Source organism: Balaenoptera acutorostrata, chromosome 11, assembly GCF_949987535.1.
Source record: "Balaenoptera acutorostrata chromosome 11, mBalAcu1.1, whole genome shotgun sequence".
Lineage (NCBI taxonomy): Eukaryota > Metazoa > Chordata > Mammalia > Artiodactyla > Balaenopteridae > Balaenoptera > Balaenoptera acutorostrata.
Window position 1 is genome coordinate 14,447,273 of NC_080074.1, and position 18,067 is coordinate 14,465,339.

The 18,067-nt window shown below is 48.4% G+C and overlaps 1 protein-coding gene across 4 annotated transcripts in view; it reads left to right on the forward strand.

Annotated features, from left to right (window-relative positions):
* LARGE1 (LARGE xylosyl- and glucuronyltransferase 1) overlaps window positions 1-18,067 on the forward strand; it is a 604,481-nt gene that overhangs the window by 545,005 nt on the left and 41,409 nt on the right. For all 4 annotated transcript variants that reach the window (XM_007165714.3, XM_057556600.1, XM_057556598.1 and 1 more), the window contains exon 10: window positions 2,664-2,819. In XM_007165714.3, the coding sequence (XP_007165776.2) occupies window positions 2,664-2,819 (156 nt within the window). The remainder of the gene's footprint in view (window positions 1-2,663; window positions 2,820-18,067) is intronic.

Genomic DNA, 18,067 nt, shown 5'->3' on the forward strand with positions numbered 1-18,067 from the left:
ATGCCTGGCCCGGGACCTTCTCCTGCCCGGGTTGGGTGTATTCTCAAGGGAGTCTTCCCTCTCCTTCCCTCTCGCACCCTTCAGAGGGCACAGGAAGAGAATTGCACATTGTATACTCATCCTTCCCTGAAATGCAAACACCACCAAGTGGCCTCGTTCCAAGGAGGGTCTGCTGTCCCTTTCTGCCCTCTCTTGAGTGCGAGATGCCTGCTTCCCTCCTCACGGCTGCAGTGGACCTCCTGCTGGCAGGAGGGAAAGGAGGGCAGAGCACTCGTGGTGCAGATTGGTCCCATCTTTGAGGGGGAAGAGAACCCACGTATATGGAGCAACTGTGACATGCAGGCACTGTGCCAGGCATTCGTGTAACCCTCTTACAACCACTTTGTGAAGCTGGGGTTACTGATCCCCTCCTTGCACATGAGGAAATTGGGGCCCCAGGAAATGCAACAAGATGCCCAAGGACACACACAGCTAGTGAAGAGGATGGCTGGGATTCAGACCTAGGCTGGTTTGACAGCCCCAGTTCTTGCTCTGTTGTTACACCTTTGCTGATGAGGGGAGAGCCGTGAGGTGGTTTGGACCACATAGGTTTCCTGTTATTTGCTGTACGTTGAGAGAGGGGCTTGGTCTTACAGAGCAGTGTTTCCCCAGCTCAGATGGTCAGATAGGCTGTCCGTCCCGCCGTGGGAGGAGAGAGTGAGGGCCATGGGGGGCCAGTGGGGGAAGAGGAGAGCTATGTTGTCTCTTCTGTAATGTGATGCAGCGTGAAAAAGAAAGTCTTTAGAACCTGGCGTCTCCTGTTCTCCACAGAGTAAAGAACTTTGGAATCAGATTTATTCAGATTTATGTTTGAATCCCAGCTCCAACATTTACCAGCTTTGTGGCCCTGAGCAAGATACATGTGCATAGTTTCTTCATCTTTTTTTTTTTAATTTTTTGATTTTTTTAGATTTATGTATGTATGTATTTATTTATTTATTTTTGGCCACGCCCTGTGGCATGTGGGATCTTTGTTCCCTGACCAGGGATCGAACCTGCACCTCCTGCATTGGAAGCTCATAGTCTTAACCACTGGACCGCCAGGGAGAGTCCCCAGTTTCTTCATCTTTAAATTTGCATTCCTCGTTAGGGTCATTGTGAGGATTAAAGGAAGACAGTGGATGTGGAACAATGTGAAGCAACATAGGGTTCCACGCAGAAATGCTTCCCCAGCCCAGGGGGTGAGCCATGCCCCCAGGCTTCACAGCTGACTCGTAACCAGCGTCCCTGGTCCCCCTTTGGCCCCTCCCACCCTGCCCCTCGCATCTCCTCCATTACAATCAGAGTAATCTTCCCAAAACCCAGAGTTAGTAATTCCCTGGCCCCCCTTAAAAATCTCCAGTGATGCAGTCTGAGTTCAGAACATGGTCCCACGGGGCCAGGATCTCCCCTGTCACCTCTGCAGTCACATCTGCCCCCCTCGCCCCACCCAGGCCCTGTCTCCCCAGGAAGCTCCTGCTGGCCCTTCGAGCCCCAGCACAGGTACCTCCTTCTAAGAGATGCTTCTCGGAGCATTCTGGAGCTGCATGTCTTCTTGATCCTCCCTCCACGATTGCCTTCTGTTACCTGTTTGGGGACGTGACTCCCCAGCAGACTGTGAGCAAGCCAGGGGCAGGCGCTGCCCGCAGGGGCCTCTGACCATCTCCCAACTCCGTATACTGTAGGCACTTAATAGTTGGAGCCAGCATGTATTGAGCGCGTGTCCTTACCACTTACGTGCTTTACTTGTATTAATGAGTTGCTTTTTCACGGCAGCTCTGGGAGACCGTGCATCCATCAGTCCTGGCTGGAGGCAAAAACCATACCAATTATTTGAACAGAGAATTTAATCTTTAAAAATGATAACTAGACATAAAGTGTTCACTTGGTAACTATACAAGGGAAAATAGAAAATTGCAGGCAACAGTTCCCACCCCTGGAGCTGAAGGAACAGAGGGAAGAGGTAGGAATTATTACAGCTCCGGGCTGGAAGCCACACTCTGGGGTCAGCAGGCAGCTCCAGAGGGAGCAGCACCAGGCGGGGGGACAAAGGACCATGACGCTGCATCTGAGTTTTGAAAAAAACTGCAAAGTGTGCTTAGCTGCTGCTGAAGGAAAGAAGTGCCACCACTGGCATGGAGAAAGGGGCAGGGACAGGAACACAGGAAGGGGCAAGTTCCTTTTTCCCGCTCCAGACCTTGTCTCCCTCTCACTGCCCCCGTTGGCAGTGCTGAACAGGCAGACACAGCAGAAGTAGGGTTGGCAGAGTCCTGGCTTCGGCATCACAAGGCTGGTTTGGAGCCAAGAGATGAAAGCTCAAAGACTGGCCTTGGCAGGAGCTGTTACTATTCCATTTCACAGGTGAGGAAACTGAGGCACAGAGAGATTAAGTAATCTGCCTAAGATTAAATCACTACCTAGAGCAGAACCAGGATTTGACCCCAGGCAGTCTGGCCTCAGCACCCTAGCTCTTAACCCCTGGACCGCAAATGTTGAATGAATGAATGAATGAATTTGAATGAATGAATGAATGAATTTGAATGAATGAATGGGCAGGCCCCCAGGTAGTACTCAGACCAGTGCCCAGCCATGCCTCCCACAAGCACAGGTCGTCCCGGCCTGACTGCCTCCTTGTCACCTGCCAGGTCATCCACTGGAACTCCCCCAAGAAGCTGCGGGTGAAGAACAAGCACGTGGAGTTTTTCCGCAACCTCTACCTGACCTTCCTGGAGTACGACGGGAACCTCCTGCGACGGGAGCTGTTCGGCTGCCCCAGCGAGGCTGACGTCAACAGTGAAAACGTGAGTGGTCCCAGGGCTCGGCCGCGCAGGCAGCGGTGGCCTCTCGGCTGGTCTGCTGAGGACCTCCGGCGCCAGCCCCCATGCCAGGCTCAGGGCAGGCCCAGGAGGAGCCAGGCACCATCCCCACCTCGGGGCGGTGGCCAAGGGGACAGGCATATCAGCAGATCACTTCTGTGCTCGTTCCTGTGGTTGCAGAAGGGGGTACGCTCGCCCAGACTAGGTGAAGTCAGAAGGGAGCTGCCAAGCAGAGGAATCAGAGTGAGCAAAAACACCAGTGAAACAACAGACAAAGGGTCTCTCCACAGCCGGGAACTCTGAGGTCTTTGTGGACGTGACACCCACATGGGAGACCCAGGAATCAGGGTCAGTGCCTGGGGTGGCACAAAAGATTTTCAGAAATGGTCACAGGCATAGCTGACATCTACTATATTGTCCAGTTTCTTCACTGTTTATAATTTTTTTCGTACGTTGTATCTCATTTGATGCTCATAGACACCCTCTTTTTTTTCCCCAATTAGAGTTGAAGACATTTAGGCACAGAGAGGTTAAGCAGGTTGCTCATGGTCACACAACATGTAGGAGCAAAATTGAGACTGATTTGAAGTTCTGAGGAGCAGGATGTGGGGCAGCAGCTCACTGTAGTGGAAAAGGTAGGGCATGTGGGGTCAGGCTGACCTGGGTTTGGCTGTAATCCCTTCTGATTTCCACCTGTGTGACCTCAGGCAAGTTACTCAACCTCTCTGTGCTTCAGTTTCCTCAGCTGTCAAATAGAGATAAGAAAAAACGGTTATAGGGCTGTTCTGAGACTAAGTGAGAAACTGCATGTAATGCACCTAGCTCAGCATCTGCCATATGTTAGGTGCTTGATAAATATTTGCTCCCTGCCCTTTCCTTGACCCTTAGTATTAGACACAGAAGTAATTGGTTTATTCAGTCAACAATCATTTACTGAAGGCCTTCTTATTCTGAGCACTAAGGATTCATAGGTAAATAAGGGCAGTGGTCCCTGCTCTCATGGTATTGATATTCTAGTGGGGGAGACACAATTAATAACTAGACAAACTATCAGGAAAAATTACCAGCCAGTGGCAAGTGCTACATAGTGACATATGAAGTCAAGGAGGACTTCTCTGAGGAGGTGACATTTCATCTGAGACCCAAATTCAAGAAAGAGACAGCCTTGGAAGAGCAAGGGATCAGGGAAATACAAATCAAAGCCACAATGAGATATCTCCCTATGCTTGTTAGGATGGCTATTATCAAAAAAACAAAAGATAATAAGAGTTGGCAAGGATGTGGAGAAATTGGAACCTTGTACACTGTTGGTGGAATGTAAAATGGTATAGCTGCTATGGAAAACAGTATGGAGGGGCCTCAAAAAATTAACAGTAGAACTGTCATGTGATCCAATGATTCCACTTCTGGCTATTCTGGGTCCTAAAGAATAGAAATCAGGATCACAAAGCAATATCTGCCTAGTGCTTTAGTTCAAGGGGTATTGTGCACTTAAAATTTATTTAAGAGTGTAGATCTCATGTTAAGTGTTCTTACCACACACACACGAAGAAAAAAACCAAGACACTTTTGGAGGCAGTGGTTATGTTTATTACCTTGAATGTGGTGATAGTAACCTGAGTATATACATATATGCAAACTCACTAGATGGTTTTCATTATGTGTCATTTTTTGTGTGCCAGCTATACGGCAGTAAAGCTGGAAGAAAAAAAAAAAAAGAACAGCAAAGGAAGTACATTCCAGGTGGAGGAAGTTGCTGGTGCAAAGGTCCTGAGGTAGGGCAGGTTTGCTGTGAGGAGCTGAAGGATGGCCTGTGTGCCCGGGACTGCTGGGGGAGGAGGAGAACAGGAGATGCTGAGCGGCAGGTAGCCGGGAGGCAGGCTGGAGGGATGCTGGAAGTGGGTTAAAGAGTCAGGATTTTGTTTTGTTACTGTTGTTGTTTGTATTCTTATCTTGGATGTCAGGAGAATTCTTTTAGGCTCCAATGGCAGAGATGGGCGTGTGTGGAAGCTCTTGCGGGCTTACACTCACCTGGCCCTGTATCAGGGTGACTGGTCACACGGCCACCCCTGCTCTCTGTCACCTGGCCCCCAGGTCACAGTGGTGTCGCCTCTAGCTCCAGCCCTTCTCCATGTCACCCTCCATACCTGCCTCAGCGTCCGCCCTTCTTTACCACTGGCAAGAGAGGAAAGAAAACCATTGAGCATTTGACCGCTGTCTCAGATTCTGGGAAGCCCTTAGAGGTCTCGACAAACACTGTGTTCTTCTGGGTTTTCCATCGTTCTCTTTCCTCAAATCAGGATTTGTTGTCATCATCAATGTTTGAGTGCCCATTCTGCACTCTTTCCCCAACCATTAAATATAAACTCTTCTCCTGCTCCTTTTTTTTTTTTCCTCCACGGAAGAGGCTCAGATAAAAAGCCTTGCAGATTGACGCCATCAGTTAATCTCCGTATGGGTGAGTTCCCGTGGCGCGCTGCTCAGTGCCTTACGAAGTGGAACTCCCTTTAAAAATGACTCACCAGCTTTTCCTACACCAGCTTCCCCTGGTGGGTCATCAGAGGGGAGAAGTCTTTGGTTGTCCCTCTCGGAATCTGTGACTGCATTTACTTTTTAACACGCACGTGTGAGAGCCGGCCACCTGCCAGGCGCTATGCAGGGCACCAGTGGTTGAAGTCAGAGGCTGGCCCACGCCCTGTAGAAGGTGCTTGCCATGGAACAGTGTCAGAGGTGGCAAGAGGACAGTCTGCCCGGGTACAGGGAGGGCCATGAAGGAGAGAGCAGCCTTCTTTGGGGCTCACCTCAGCTGTCCCCCCAAACACCCCCCTTGATGCTGAGCCCACATCCACCACCCTTCTGCTGCTCCTACACCCCAGGCTCCGCCCACCCTCCTTGGGGAGGCCTTTGTACTTGCTTCCCAAGTCCTGGGACACCCTGACTGCCCGCCAGCCTCGGGTAACCCTTAATATCACTCTCTGTGATGTGTCATGTTTTCCTTTCATCAGCGCATACCTGCTGCCCACAATTATTTGATTCATGTCATTTTTGTCCTAGTTTTTTTCCCCCAAATATAAGAGACTCTGCCTGTACCGTTCACCTCTGGGGTGCCCTCCCCTAGAATGGAAGCAGGCACGTAACAAGCACTTAATAAATGTTTGTGGAATGAACTGAACAAATAAGAGAGAAGAATGAAGGACCAGACACAAAGGAAGAACAGATGAAGAAGTAGAGAGTTCGGCGAGAACGTGCCGGCAGTTTCTGTACTGGAGCAGAGGCGTGTCAGGAGAGGGGCAGAGAATGAAGCTGAGCGAAGGGCCTGGGCTGTGCTTAGGAGTTTAGACTTAATCCTGTCGGTGGTGAGGAGTCCCCAAAGGGCTTTAATCGTGGTCACATTTACATTTGAGAAAAATCACTCCATGTAGAGAATAGAACGGAAGGGGTGAGACTGGAGGCAGGGAGACCACTTAGAGGCCGTTGCCGCATCCCAGGCCAAAAGATGGTGATGGGGCTCTGACCAAGGGCGGCAGCCGCGGGGATGGAGAGGACAGATGGATTGTTTTGTGGGCGCTGAGAACAGGGGAGCAAGTGCAGCTGGAACCATAAACCGAGACGGCAGGTCCCTGTGCTCTGCTTCAGTCAGATGCCTCTGGCTGGACAGGCCCGCGGCGGCGCGGCAGGGGCTGGAGCAGGCAGAGAGTCTGTAACATCGCAGCCTGGAATCGTGTCTCCGCGGGGAGTTCCAGCCCTGGTCCTTTGCAGCATGCTGAGTGTTATCTGCAAACACAGCCAGCGGGAAAAGGGTAAGACCTTGTATCTGGCCCAAAGCCGAACGCTCCCAGCTTTGGGGAAGAGGTCATTGGAACTATGACAAGCTCACAGTTAGTGGTCGTCTCAAAGACTGGAAGTCAGGGACCTCTCCATCGGACTGCAGATCCCAGATGGGAAAGGGCTCTGGTGGCAGGGTCTGAGTCTCAAGACGCGTTCATCCATTCAGCAGATTAGTCATTGAAATGGTCACCAGCCACAGGGCTAGTGATCCTGGGGGAGCAAGTGCAGATCGAAGCCTGACTCTCACAGGGCTTGTCTAGTGAGGGATGCAGGCAGGCACGGGGTTGCCATCCAGTGTGATAAGTGCCGGGACAGTGTGATGCTTTGAGAGCACACAAGAAGGGGAGAGCAGGTATGTCAGGGAAGACTTCCTGGAGGAGGTGATATTCGAAGGATGAATAAGGAGGAGTGAGAAGGTATGGAGAGTGGAGGGAGCAGCACAGGCAGTGGAGACCAGAGGTGAACACGAGCATGGCATACCCGGCTTCCGGTGAAGCCAGCGTGAGCGCATGGAGGGCTGCACAGGTTCATTTTTGTATTATTACAAAAATTATTATTGTATTATTACGTCTTCACGGAGGTGATGATGATGATAAGGGTGCGAGCTCTCCGGTCATCCCAGATCACTCATTTAGTGGACGTAGGAGCTCAGAGAGGTCACGTGGATGCTCTGAGCCTTGGCTCACCATCTGATAAATAACTGGGGACAGTGATGCCTTTGTCATAGTGTCTCATGGATAATTGATGTTAAATCACCAAAAATAGGACACCCAGAACACAGTGTTCATTGAGAAGGGGGTTTATCACAAACCACAGTGCCCAACCTGTCTGATCATACTCTGTTGTTCCACGAGTGGGTTTTGGGATTTTAAGATTTTTTTTCTAGGAAGGCCTGGCAGAGAGATGAACCTACAGAGTCACTTAGAAATCTGTGTATAAAGCATGGGAGGGGCTGTCACATTTGCTCTGGATCAGACAATCCCAGGTAGATTTCTCCTCCAACAGGAGACTCCAGGTGGGAGGAAGAGGCCATTTGGTTGATCTTGGTGCCAGAAAGAGAGAGGGAGAGAGAAAAGAAAAAGGAAAAGAGGGAGGGAAGGAGCATGAATTCAGGAGGTTGGGGGATTCAACCCTTCAGTAAGCAGCAAACCCCATTTTCCAGCCTTTGTTTGGGGTACTTGCTCCAAAACAAGATGGTTTTGTTTGGAAGAGCTCGGGCTCCAGCTGCGGTGTAGAATGACAGTAGCTGATGGGACATGGCCACTCCTGTCCCATAGTTTGTCTGGGCATCTCTCCCTGGAACCAATAAGTTAATCTGTGTAATGCAATAAGCATTCACTTGGCATTAGTTACTATAATTTGATTGAAGTCGCAGTGGAAGCTAGGATTCTATATATTAGCATTTCTCTCCCCTTTCCTCAGCAGCCCAGCTGCTCAAGCATAGCCAAGAAACTCTGGGACTCCACAGAACACGGCTGGATAATCATGGATATTCTCTAACCCCTAATCCGTGCAAAAATCCTTCTACAGTGTCTCTAACAGGCTTACATCTGGTTTCTGCTGGAATCTTCCCAAAGACAGGGAGCTCACCACCTCCAGCAGCTTAGTGCACTGTTAGAAAGCTCCAGATGCTAACCCATTCTTCCTCATGTTGAGTTGAAATCCCCCCTTCTGGAAAGAATCCATTAATCTGAGTCCTGTCCTTGGGTGCAGTAAAAAATGAGGACACCCCCTGTGGTCCCCAATAGCCGGGCAGATAGTGTAGCTTCCATACAGCGTGTTATCCAGAAACATGTAACTCTCCCCAAGCGTTGTATTTATAGAAGGCTGCTTTATCATCAAGAGTGCCTTGCTCCACCTCAGGGAATTTTCCAGATAAAAGAAACTCACCTTACTAATTGCAAAATCATTAAAATATATGTTATTATAGATGTTTTCCAGTTTGGATGGGAATCTTACTAAAGTACATGCCCTTCCTTAGTAACCAAATTATACCAAACTCAATTTACAATTTTCAGTGACTAAGGTTGCACTGAGTAGGCTGAGGGGTCGGGAGTTGGCCAGAGGAGGGAAGATGCTGTTTATCCTGGCAGGAAATGGCCTCAGACTGTTTGCTGCCTATTCTGCAGATGCCTTTCTGACAGCTGTCACTTTCACTTCATCAGCTTCAGAACAACCCTTTCTGGGCTCAACCCCCTGTTCATCCTTCCCATGGCAGCCAAAAAAAGGAAAACCAATGGTATTGAAGTCACAAAGTCCAGTGGTAAAAGAATTATCCACTGTCATGTTAGAAGTTAAATTATGAAACATAGCAAACACCTAAAAAGTGAAAAAAAACAAAAAGACTGGACACCAATGAGTTTTCACATTTATATGTAATTGCAAGTCAGTAGACAAGCGTCTGCAGACTTGGAGTTCCCTCATCCGATGCCCACAGCAGACATCACTAATTGATGACCTCACTTGTCCATCTGGGCTCAGCCCCAACCCCAGTATCCTCACCAAGACAGCACTCCAGAGAACCAGTAACAATCTCCAAGCGATAACACCGGAGATGCGGAAGCCTATTGGGCATCCGTGCACTAGGCCTTCACCATTCTGTTCTCTCCTGCATGGGGAGAGCTCTCTGTGCTGCTCCAAGACCTTTCTCTGCTTCTTCTAGCCTTTGACAATTGGAGGTTTCCTGCAGGGAAAGCAAAAGGGAAATGCAACTTTAATCTTCACCACAATCAAGGGAGGGAGGCGTTACAAGTCACATTTCACAGATTAAGGAAACCAAAGCTCAGAAGAGATGAGTTACGTGCTCAAAATCAAGCAACTCCTACATGATGGGGCCATGATTGGAAACAAGGTCGCCCTAACTTTGAATTCATAGACTGACCGAGGCCATGCTTCTCAAGTGGATGTAGATCCCTATTTAAAATTAACATAAGAGGAACTACAAGTCATTCAGTGATTCTCCTAGTTGCTTTTACTTTATATCACTGTTCTTACGAACAGTGTTCTTTTACGAACCCTGCAAAGTAGTTATTATTATTATTTTTTTTAGAGGAGAAAACGGAGGCTCAGCGATATGAAATCAGAGGACAGGTTGGTGGCAGCTCTGGAACTGGTATCAGTCTTGCTGAGTAGTCTTTTTACAACTGCTGAAAACACTCCATGATCTAAAGTTCTAATACTTACCCCAATCCCAGCACCCCCATCTCCCAGAGCTCGTGCCTTTATTTTTCTCCATAGCACTTATCACCCATCGATGTATTATATTCTGGACTTATTTATTTTGTTGGTTCTGTCTCTCCAACTAGAATGTAAGCTCTGGGACTGCAAGGGTGTCTGTCTGTTTCATTCATCAGTATATCTTTATGCCTATGAAAGACTGCTCGATAAATTTATGTGCTCGATAAATTTTGGCAAACCAATGAACTATTACAAGTCTTTGTCTTGAAGTATTTGTGGTACTCTGGAAAGATCCCCGTACTTAAAATCAGAAAACCAGGCCCCAGGACTAGATCTATGCCTTCAAGCATAACTCTTGCCTTCCCTGAGCCTCAGTTTTCCCACCTGTAAAATGGTCAGTAAACAAACCCAGCGCAGGCTGGTATGTGCGTTGAAGGGCTTAAAGTGTGCAAAGGGCTACAGGCCACGGGCGGTCTCCTTACGAGTATTGGCCAGAAAGCTCGTCCTGGATGCCTTCCCATCCAGCTGCTCTCAGCCCCCTGCCTCACCTCTGAAATGAGGGCTTCCACGTTCAACCCCCTCGTGCCACAAGGGTGATGGGCCGCCTGTGGGGTCACATTCCCTGATGCTAAGCTCACTAAGAAGAAAAGACAACGGCCTCACGGTGGCTCAGTGAGAAGTTAAAAATAAGACACGTGTAAACAGAATCTACCAGGGAACAGATGGCTCTGTGGAAACAGCTGTACCCCAGAGAAACCCCAGAATGCATTATTGCTCTCACGTGCGAGCCGCATGTCACCAGCTCTTTAATCACACAGTGGGCAGCGGAGCCCAGGGTGGATGGCGTCCAGAGCCCTACCACAGGCTGCCCGAGGCCAGCCTCCAGTGACTTTCCATGGCGTGTTAAGTTCCAGAGCTTGAAGCATCACAGTGTTTGCCTGGGTGGCCAGGAGAGGGGGGATAAAGGGGGGGGGGGGTCACGGTCCAGATACTCAGAGGGTGGGTCTGGGCCACAGGAATACATCCTTCCTTCACATGCCTAGGCTCTGGTTGTCACCTGTCCAAACCTGCCAGGTACTCGACTCTCCTGTGCCTTTGTCAGTCACAGCCCCCGCCCTCTTCTGCTTTTGGCTGAATCTTCCTCCCCCAACTGGCTCCTTGTGTAGGTAAGAGGACAGCTGCGGAGCAAGACTGCCTCGCGTAAGATGCTAGGAATACTCCCTTTGGGATTTCAGGCCACTCAGACTCTCTGTGCCTCAGTTTTCTCACCTGTAAATGGGAATCAGGTAGGACTGTTCCTACCTGGTAGGCTTGATGAGGACTAAGTAAGGTAAGACAGGTCAGGAGCTTCGGTCCGTGTAGCACGTAGCACATCCCCCCGACCTTGAGTTTTGTTGGCATTATGAATACACAGTTTTACAATTGCTAACTTGCTTCTTTGTTTCCCCACCCAGACTGTATAAACAATTTCAGTGCAGAAATGGGTTCGTTCCCCATTCCTAGCACAGGGCTTGGCATAAGATAAGGGACTATTAATTGTGTGCGATGCACACGTTAATGCTGATAGCTGGGAGGGAGCAGACCATGCCTTTTTCTTGTTTCCTCAGAGCCTCAGTCAGTGCTCAGCAGACCCTCTCTGAACCGTCACTGAATGGTCCTAGGCCCAGGCTTCTCCCCTCCCAGGAAAGAATGAAAGCGGCCCATGGTTTGGTTTCCTTGGAAAACAGTGTTTTGGGTTGCTGGAACTCTGTTGATTAACATGCACAGCAGGCAACCAGTGAGCTAGTAATTTTTCTCTGCCTGTCCACGTGGTTTAATAAAACTTAACCACTTCATGGAAACCCCAGGGAAGAGCCCTGAGTTAGGTTCCAGGAGACGTGACTTAGAGCCCCAACTTTTCTGTGCACATCCCCGGTGCTCCAGTTTCCTCATCCATCAGCTGGGGGCAAGAGGGCAGCCCTGCCAGTCTCATATAGACACTGGGAGGAACGGATGAAGAAATGGATATCCAGGCCGCTGAAAGTGTAAAGCAACACTCCTGAGTGTTATTTTATCCATCAGCTGTTTCTACCCATTGTCCTAAAGCATCAAAAGGACAGGTGTCGAAAGAAGAAAGGGTGGCCTCAGAGACTCCTGACTTGGTCCATTGTACTGTCTTCATCACTTACTGGCTGGAAGAGGTCAAGTAGATGTGTTAGTTAAGGTAACACAAGCAACCGTTAAGGTAACACAAGCAACGTTAAAATGGACTCGGCAGAGACTGAAAGTTTATGACTCACACGAAGTTCAAGCAGGTGTTCCTGATTGGCAGGCGGCTCTTCTCCAGGTTCAGGGCCCAGACTCCTTCCATCTCGTGCCTCTGCCCTCCACGGAACATCCTCTACTGGGGGCTCTTGCTCTGGCTGACAAAGAGAAGATTGTGCATGAGACAGTCTTAAAAGCGGTGCCTGTAGTGGCCAGAATCTGCCCGCATTCCACTGACGCAAACTTGGCTACATGGTTTACCCTGCACTGCAGGAAGGTTGGAAACTCAGCCCGAGAGCAGAAGATCTCTGCCACCGAGGGAAGCACGTGATTCAGTCCTCTGCAGTCACAGAACCATCTGTCATTAGACTAGAAAGGTCCCCAGAGACTGATGAACACGGCATTGTAGTGACTTGATTATGTACAAGAACTTGGAGGAAAGACACCTGGATGTGAATCTTGGCTACTCTGTTCATTCATTGTGTGACCTTGAACAAGTGGCTAAGGCTTTCTTTATAGAACTGGACTGCTGGTGGTCTCTAAGCCACGGTGACCATGTGAGTGTTAGTGAGAAAGTGCCCGCAGGGCTCTCAGCCCTTACCTGGCCTAGTGAGCACATGATCCTTGAAGCCGGAACTCTTTGTCTTGCTGTTGGGAGAAATGACTTGCTCAAGGTCATGTGGAAAATGAGGGTCAGAGGAATCAGGCCTCAGTGTCCACTTACCCCCATAATCTCTCCGTGTAGTTTTTCCTGACTTTGAGCAGAAGTCCGTTAGGCCGGAGCCCGGGGACACACTTCCCACCCATCTGAGTCCTCAGGCAGGACCAGCCATCATCTCTGGCAGCTCAGAGGTTAGTCTAGGCCACTGCCCTTCAGGATGGGAAGAAATAAATGCAAACTGCGTAAAGGTCATTTTCCCTTAAGTCCAGATCTCCCTGTGCCTCAGCTGGCTGCCCAAGGAAGCAATTTAGCAAATGCATTTTATCTCAGGAGGAATCTGTCTTTTGTTTCTGTGACTTGCTTGTCAGGAGCCCCTGCTCCACACGTGGCTGGAGTGTGGAGTGGGGGTAGCCTTCAGACCCTGTTCACAAAAGCCACCCCAGCCCTGCCTTCCAGCTCCGCAGCTCCCTGGAGAAATTACCTGGGTGAAAAAGAGGCGGGTTTCAAGCTGCTCTAGTCTCCCCCTTGGGATAATATCAGCCATGCAGTCAGCAATAAGCAGTCCTAGATGAGAATTTGAAAAGGTACATAATGCAATCATAATAACATCGCTGAGGTGTGTGTGGCACTCTACAGTTTACAAAGCACTTGTACATGCATTAGCTCATTTGAGAAAATTGCAGGGAATTACTTAAGTACAGAAAAGTATAAAGAAGCCAATAAAATTCATCTGTGAATCCACCACTCAGAGAAAAGCTTTGTTAACATTGTAATGTGTTCCCTTTGGTCTGTTTCTGTGTGGGGTTTGTTTGTCTTTTTGCTGTATTGGAATCATAACTGCATATGCATCTTTATGGCCTGCTTTGTTCACACAGCGTTGTATCTTCCACCAGCTCATTTGATCCTCACATCCATCCGCCAGGAGAGAAGTAATTGTGTTGTGAGTTGTCCCTGGTGTGAGGTCCAGAGACTGGATTCACAGTCCGGACCGCTGCTCTCTAGCTGTAACGGGAAGATTATGGGCAACTTCTGAGCCTCAGTTTCCTCTTTCGTAAAACGGAGATCTGTGCTCAAGAATTAAATTAGTAAAGCAATGCACCTGATTTAGCACTGCACCTGGCGCACAGTAGGTGCTCAGTCCATGTTAGAGCAGAGGTGCAAAGCACCAGGTTGCTAATAAATATAATATTAAAGTTCAAGGAAGGCATCTATTTGGTCCAGAGTCCAATAGACTCTGACATTTTATGTCTGACCTCATACCTGCTGTGCTTTCCACAGTACCCAGTGTGGTTGGTAAATGGCAGTGTTACCTAGATCCTATCCGTTAAGCCCTGTGATGGCCACAGGTGACCTTGGGATGTAGCTGCCATTGAACCACATTGGTACCATGAAGTTCATAGATGGAGGCTACTTATCCCCCGGGACTGCTGGTAGACCCTCCCAGCTAGGGCAGCCATACTTTGGTAGCTCTAGGAGCATTGTCATTGGTCACTGTTCCCTTTCTTAACATGCTGTGGCTCTGAATGCATCCAACAGAGTCTTGCTGGGCACTCAAGATGCACTAGGTGTTCTGGGTTCAGGGGATTCAGAGATGGATGGGATACAGTTTCTGCCTTTAGGAGCCCACGCTATGGGTGCTTTCCAGAAAATGGCTCTTGGAGCTATTTACCTTGGAATGTCATTTTCCCCAACTCAAGGGTACTGCCAGTGTAAGGCTAAGGGGGAAGAGAGAACCCCATAACACATGAGTTTCTCATGTTCTGGTCACTAGTTTCCTTTCTCATGTGATGAGGATAAACAACGTTTTCGAAACCTCATCAAAGAAGGACCCTTTGCTCCACACGCATGTGTCTGGCCATGCTCACACACGGACCTGCATACACATCCTCACACGCTCCCTCTCTCTCTTCACTGGGCTGGAAGCCATGCACTCTTATCAGCATATTAAAAATACAACACGAAACAAATACCCCCCAAACAGCCCTGCTTTTGCAAAGAACTTGACAGACATTTATTCTCTAAAGGGCAGTAATTGCTTGTTTTCTTCAGCAGGGTGGGTGAGAAAGGGAAGGTGGGTGTCGGTTGGTTCCGTTTCCTCCTGGCAGGCAACACTGCCACTTCCAGGCATATTTGAGTTCAAGGAGGAAGACGTCGGGACTCTCTCTGACACTCATGAAACAGAAGGTGACCCAGCCTCATCCAGCCCCTCTTCCCCTGCCCTCCAGACGCTTGCCATGCCATCTCCTTCAGGTGACGTTTCAGCACACGTCCACCTAGGTGTCCCCGGGAGCCCAGGAGTCTCCCTTTCCTAATTGTGATCACAACCACGATAATAGATGACATTGTTGAGTCACTCCAAACACTGTGTTCTTCATATGCAGCATCTCCTGGAATCCTCCTGCTGTCCCCTGAGGCAGCTACTGTTATTATCCCCATTTTACAGGTGAGGAAATTGAGGCCCAGAAGGGTTAAATGATTCACCCACTCTCCCAAGATTTAACGGATAGGATTGGGATCGAAGCAGTAACCTCAGTCCCTGTCCTGTGTCTGTTTCTTGACCTGAGGCTAAACAAGCATCTTTTCTGGAGAGGCAGTTTGGTGGTCCAGGGACAGAGACCCAAGTTTGACCTCCCTGGGTGATCTTAAGATCTCCAAACAGCTTTCTCAACTGTCAAGTGAGGGTTTGACACATGCCTCACTGGACGGCTCTAAGGAAAGGAAGTCAAGCACACCTAGCACCTTGCACAGAGCCCAGCACGTGCTTGTTTGCTGGACACAACCTTTTCAGCCGTCACAGACCCTCAAACTGCAAATATAGGAGCAAAAGATGGGCGTAAGAATGACAAGCTTCTATGCATAACATTAGAGGATACAAAAGGGAAATGACACGGACAGACCTTAACTTCAGTGACTGCAGCCTTCTTGTGTGCGGCAGGTATTTCTCATGCACACAGCACATGCATATTGAGCACCTGTCCTGCAGTGGGCACGGTGCTGGGGACAATGGTGAAGTGTCACAGTCTCGCCAGGGAAGTTGCTCTTAAACGATTTCAGTTCAAACTAGCAAGTGCTTTGGTGGAATTACGAGTTGAGCGCTCTTAGAGCACAGAGAAGAAATGGACTAGCCCTACCTGGCGGGGCCCATGAAGGTTTCACAGAGAAGGTGCCATTGAAGCTGAATCTTGAAGGTAAATAGAAAGTCCCCAGGTGGGGAAGAGTGGGTGAGGTGAGGGAGGGCGTGGCAGGGAGGGAAGATGGGCCAAGTCACGGAGGTGTGGGAGGGAAGGCGGGTTTGGAGAGTGGAGGGAAGACCGTTGGTGTAAGGCAGAGTGTGTGGGGATTGATGGGTCAGAGAGAGAGTATATGATTGTCAGTGAGGATTTGGGTTTAGTCCTGCAGGCCAGAAGATACCTGGGTTTAGTCCTGCAGGCCAGAAGGCGTCACCTGGCTCATAGGATCTTAGGTGGGATGAGAGTTCCAGTTCCTAGCTTCATATCAAGTAGTTACCCTGCTGGCATAGAGGGAATCTTCAAATAGGCAAGGACGTCAAATTGGACTTGAAAAGCTGAAGGGTATCCCTGATGGCATCCTTTTTAAAGGTTAAAAATGTCAAAGATAGCTGAGAACGTCTCACAGATCACTTGATCACAACCAATTCCCCGAGTGGCCTTTGGGAACATATGGGTGCATTTGGAGTTGTACACAGCCGTCTGGAGAATCCTACGAACATTTATTGGGCCGGGGCTCTGGAAACCAACTGCCCCGTGGTATGTGGGACAGACTCACACAATGAAAAGGTACCCCACACAAAATGCCAATGACACTACCTGTTATCTAGTGCTCCAAACCCATAAAACCTCAGTGGTGTACGGTGAGAAGTGTTTATGGATGCAGCTCTACTGATCTTGGCCAGGCTTGCTCACGTGACAGGCAACTGGGGAGACTCCACTCTGCTCCAGCTGTCTCTCTTCCCCCAGCAGGCTAGCCGGGCGTTTTCCCAAGAAGCAGGCACTTGCTCTTGAGCCCTAGCCTCAGGATTGGGGCATCAGTACTTCCCCCTCCATGCTGTCTGCCAAAGCAAGTCACAAGTCCAGCCCAGATTCAAGGATTAGAGAAATCGGCTTTGCCTCTCTAGTGGGCAGCACCAAAAGTCACATGACAAAGGGGAAGGATATGGGGGAGGGGGCAGCGAAGAAACTGGAGCATTTAATGCAGTCAGCTGTCAGAGCACACATCTTGAGAAATAATATCATAGCTTAACCTGTCAAGGCAGTGGTCTTTTTTTTTTAACAAATTTATTAAAAAAAAAAAAAAAAACACTGCAACAAAATATTAAAGAAAAAAAGTCTTTTTTCAGGAATACAAACACAAAAATTACAAGATCAGCATGGTCCTAATGTAAAGCAAACTAAAATTTACCATGATTTTGAACTACTGGTAGAGAATAAAGAAGGATAATCCGTTTGACCTTAACAGTAAAATCATTGGAACTGTAGACAAAAGAATAATCATAGCATATCACCTAGTTCAAGGCAGTGGTCTTAATTGACAGGTCATAGAGAAGTGAGTGAATATATTTTCTTGTTGGTTTAGAGATTTTATATATATATATATATCTTCTTTTTGGAAAAATATTCTGTTGCATTCAGCTCTTAATCACTCTAGTCATGTAAAGTTTAATCTATATTCAACTATATGTCATCATGTGATGGACAAGGTTCATGTAACAGAAGAAATATTGGAAGCAACCATATGACCTTTGGCAAATTATTTTCTTTAAATAAGTTTTATTGAAATACAATTTGCATATGATAAATCCACCCGTTCTAAGTGTACGTGTATTTTCACAAATGTGTACACCCAAATGATCATCACTCTGATCATAAGACATTCCCATCACCCGAAAAAGTTCTCTCCTGCCTATTCCCAGCCCATTCATTCTAATACCGCACATTCCACTGACTGAATTCCCGTAACTGTCGAACTTCTTTTACCTGTTCATTGCAATCTTTCACCTATAAGGCAAGCATAGTCAGTCACACCTGCCTGGGAGGGATATTGTGTATCGGGCAGCTGCTTGTCGGCAGATCTGGAAACCTGTATATCTGCATCTGCTTATGTGAAATGCTAAGTTCCTAGTTCCCTGTTAGCAGGACAGCTCACTCTTTCACTAGTTGGGTAGGAAGGAGAATAGGAGAGGTAAGTAAAGAACTCCTACAAGCAGATTAATGAAGTAAAAGACGTCAGAGCATTAGAAGAGAGGGAGAAAAAGAGTGGGTACTGAGACTGATTAAACTTGGATGAAATTAAAAGAAAAGGTGTT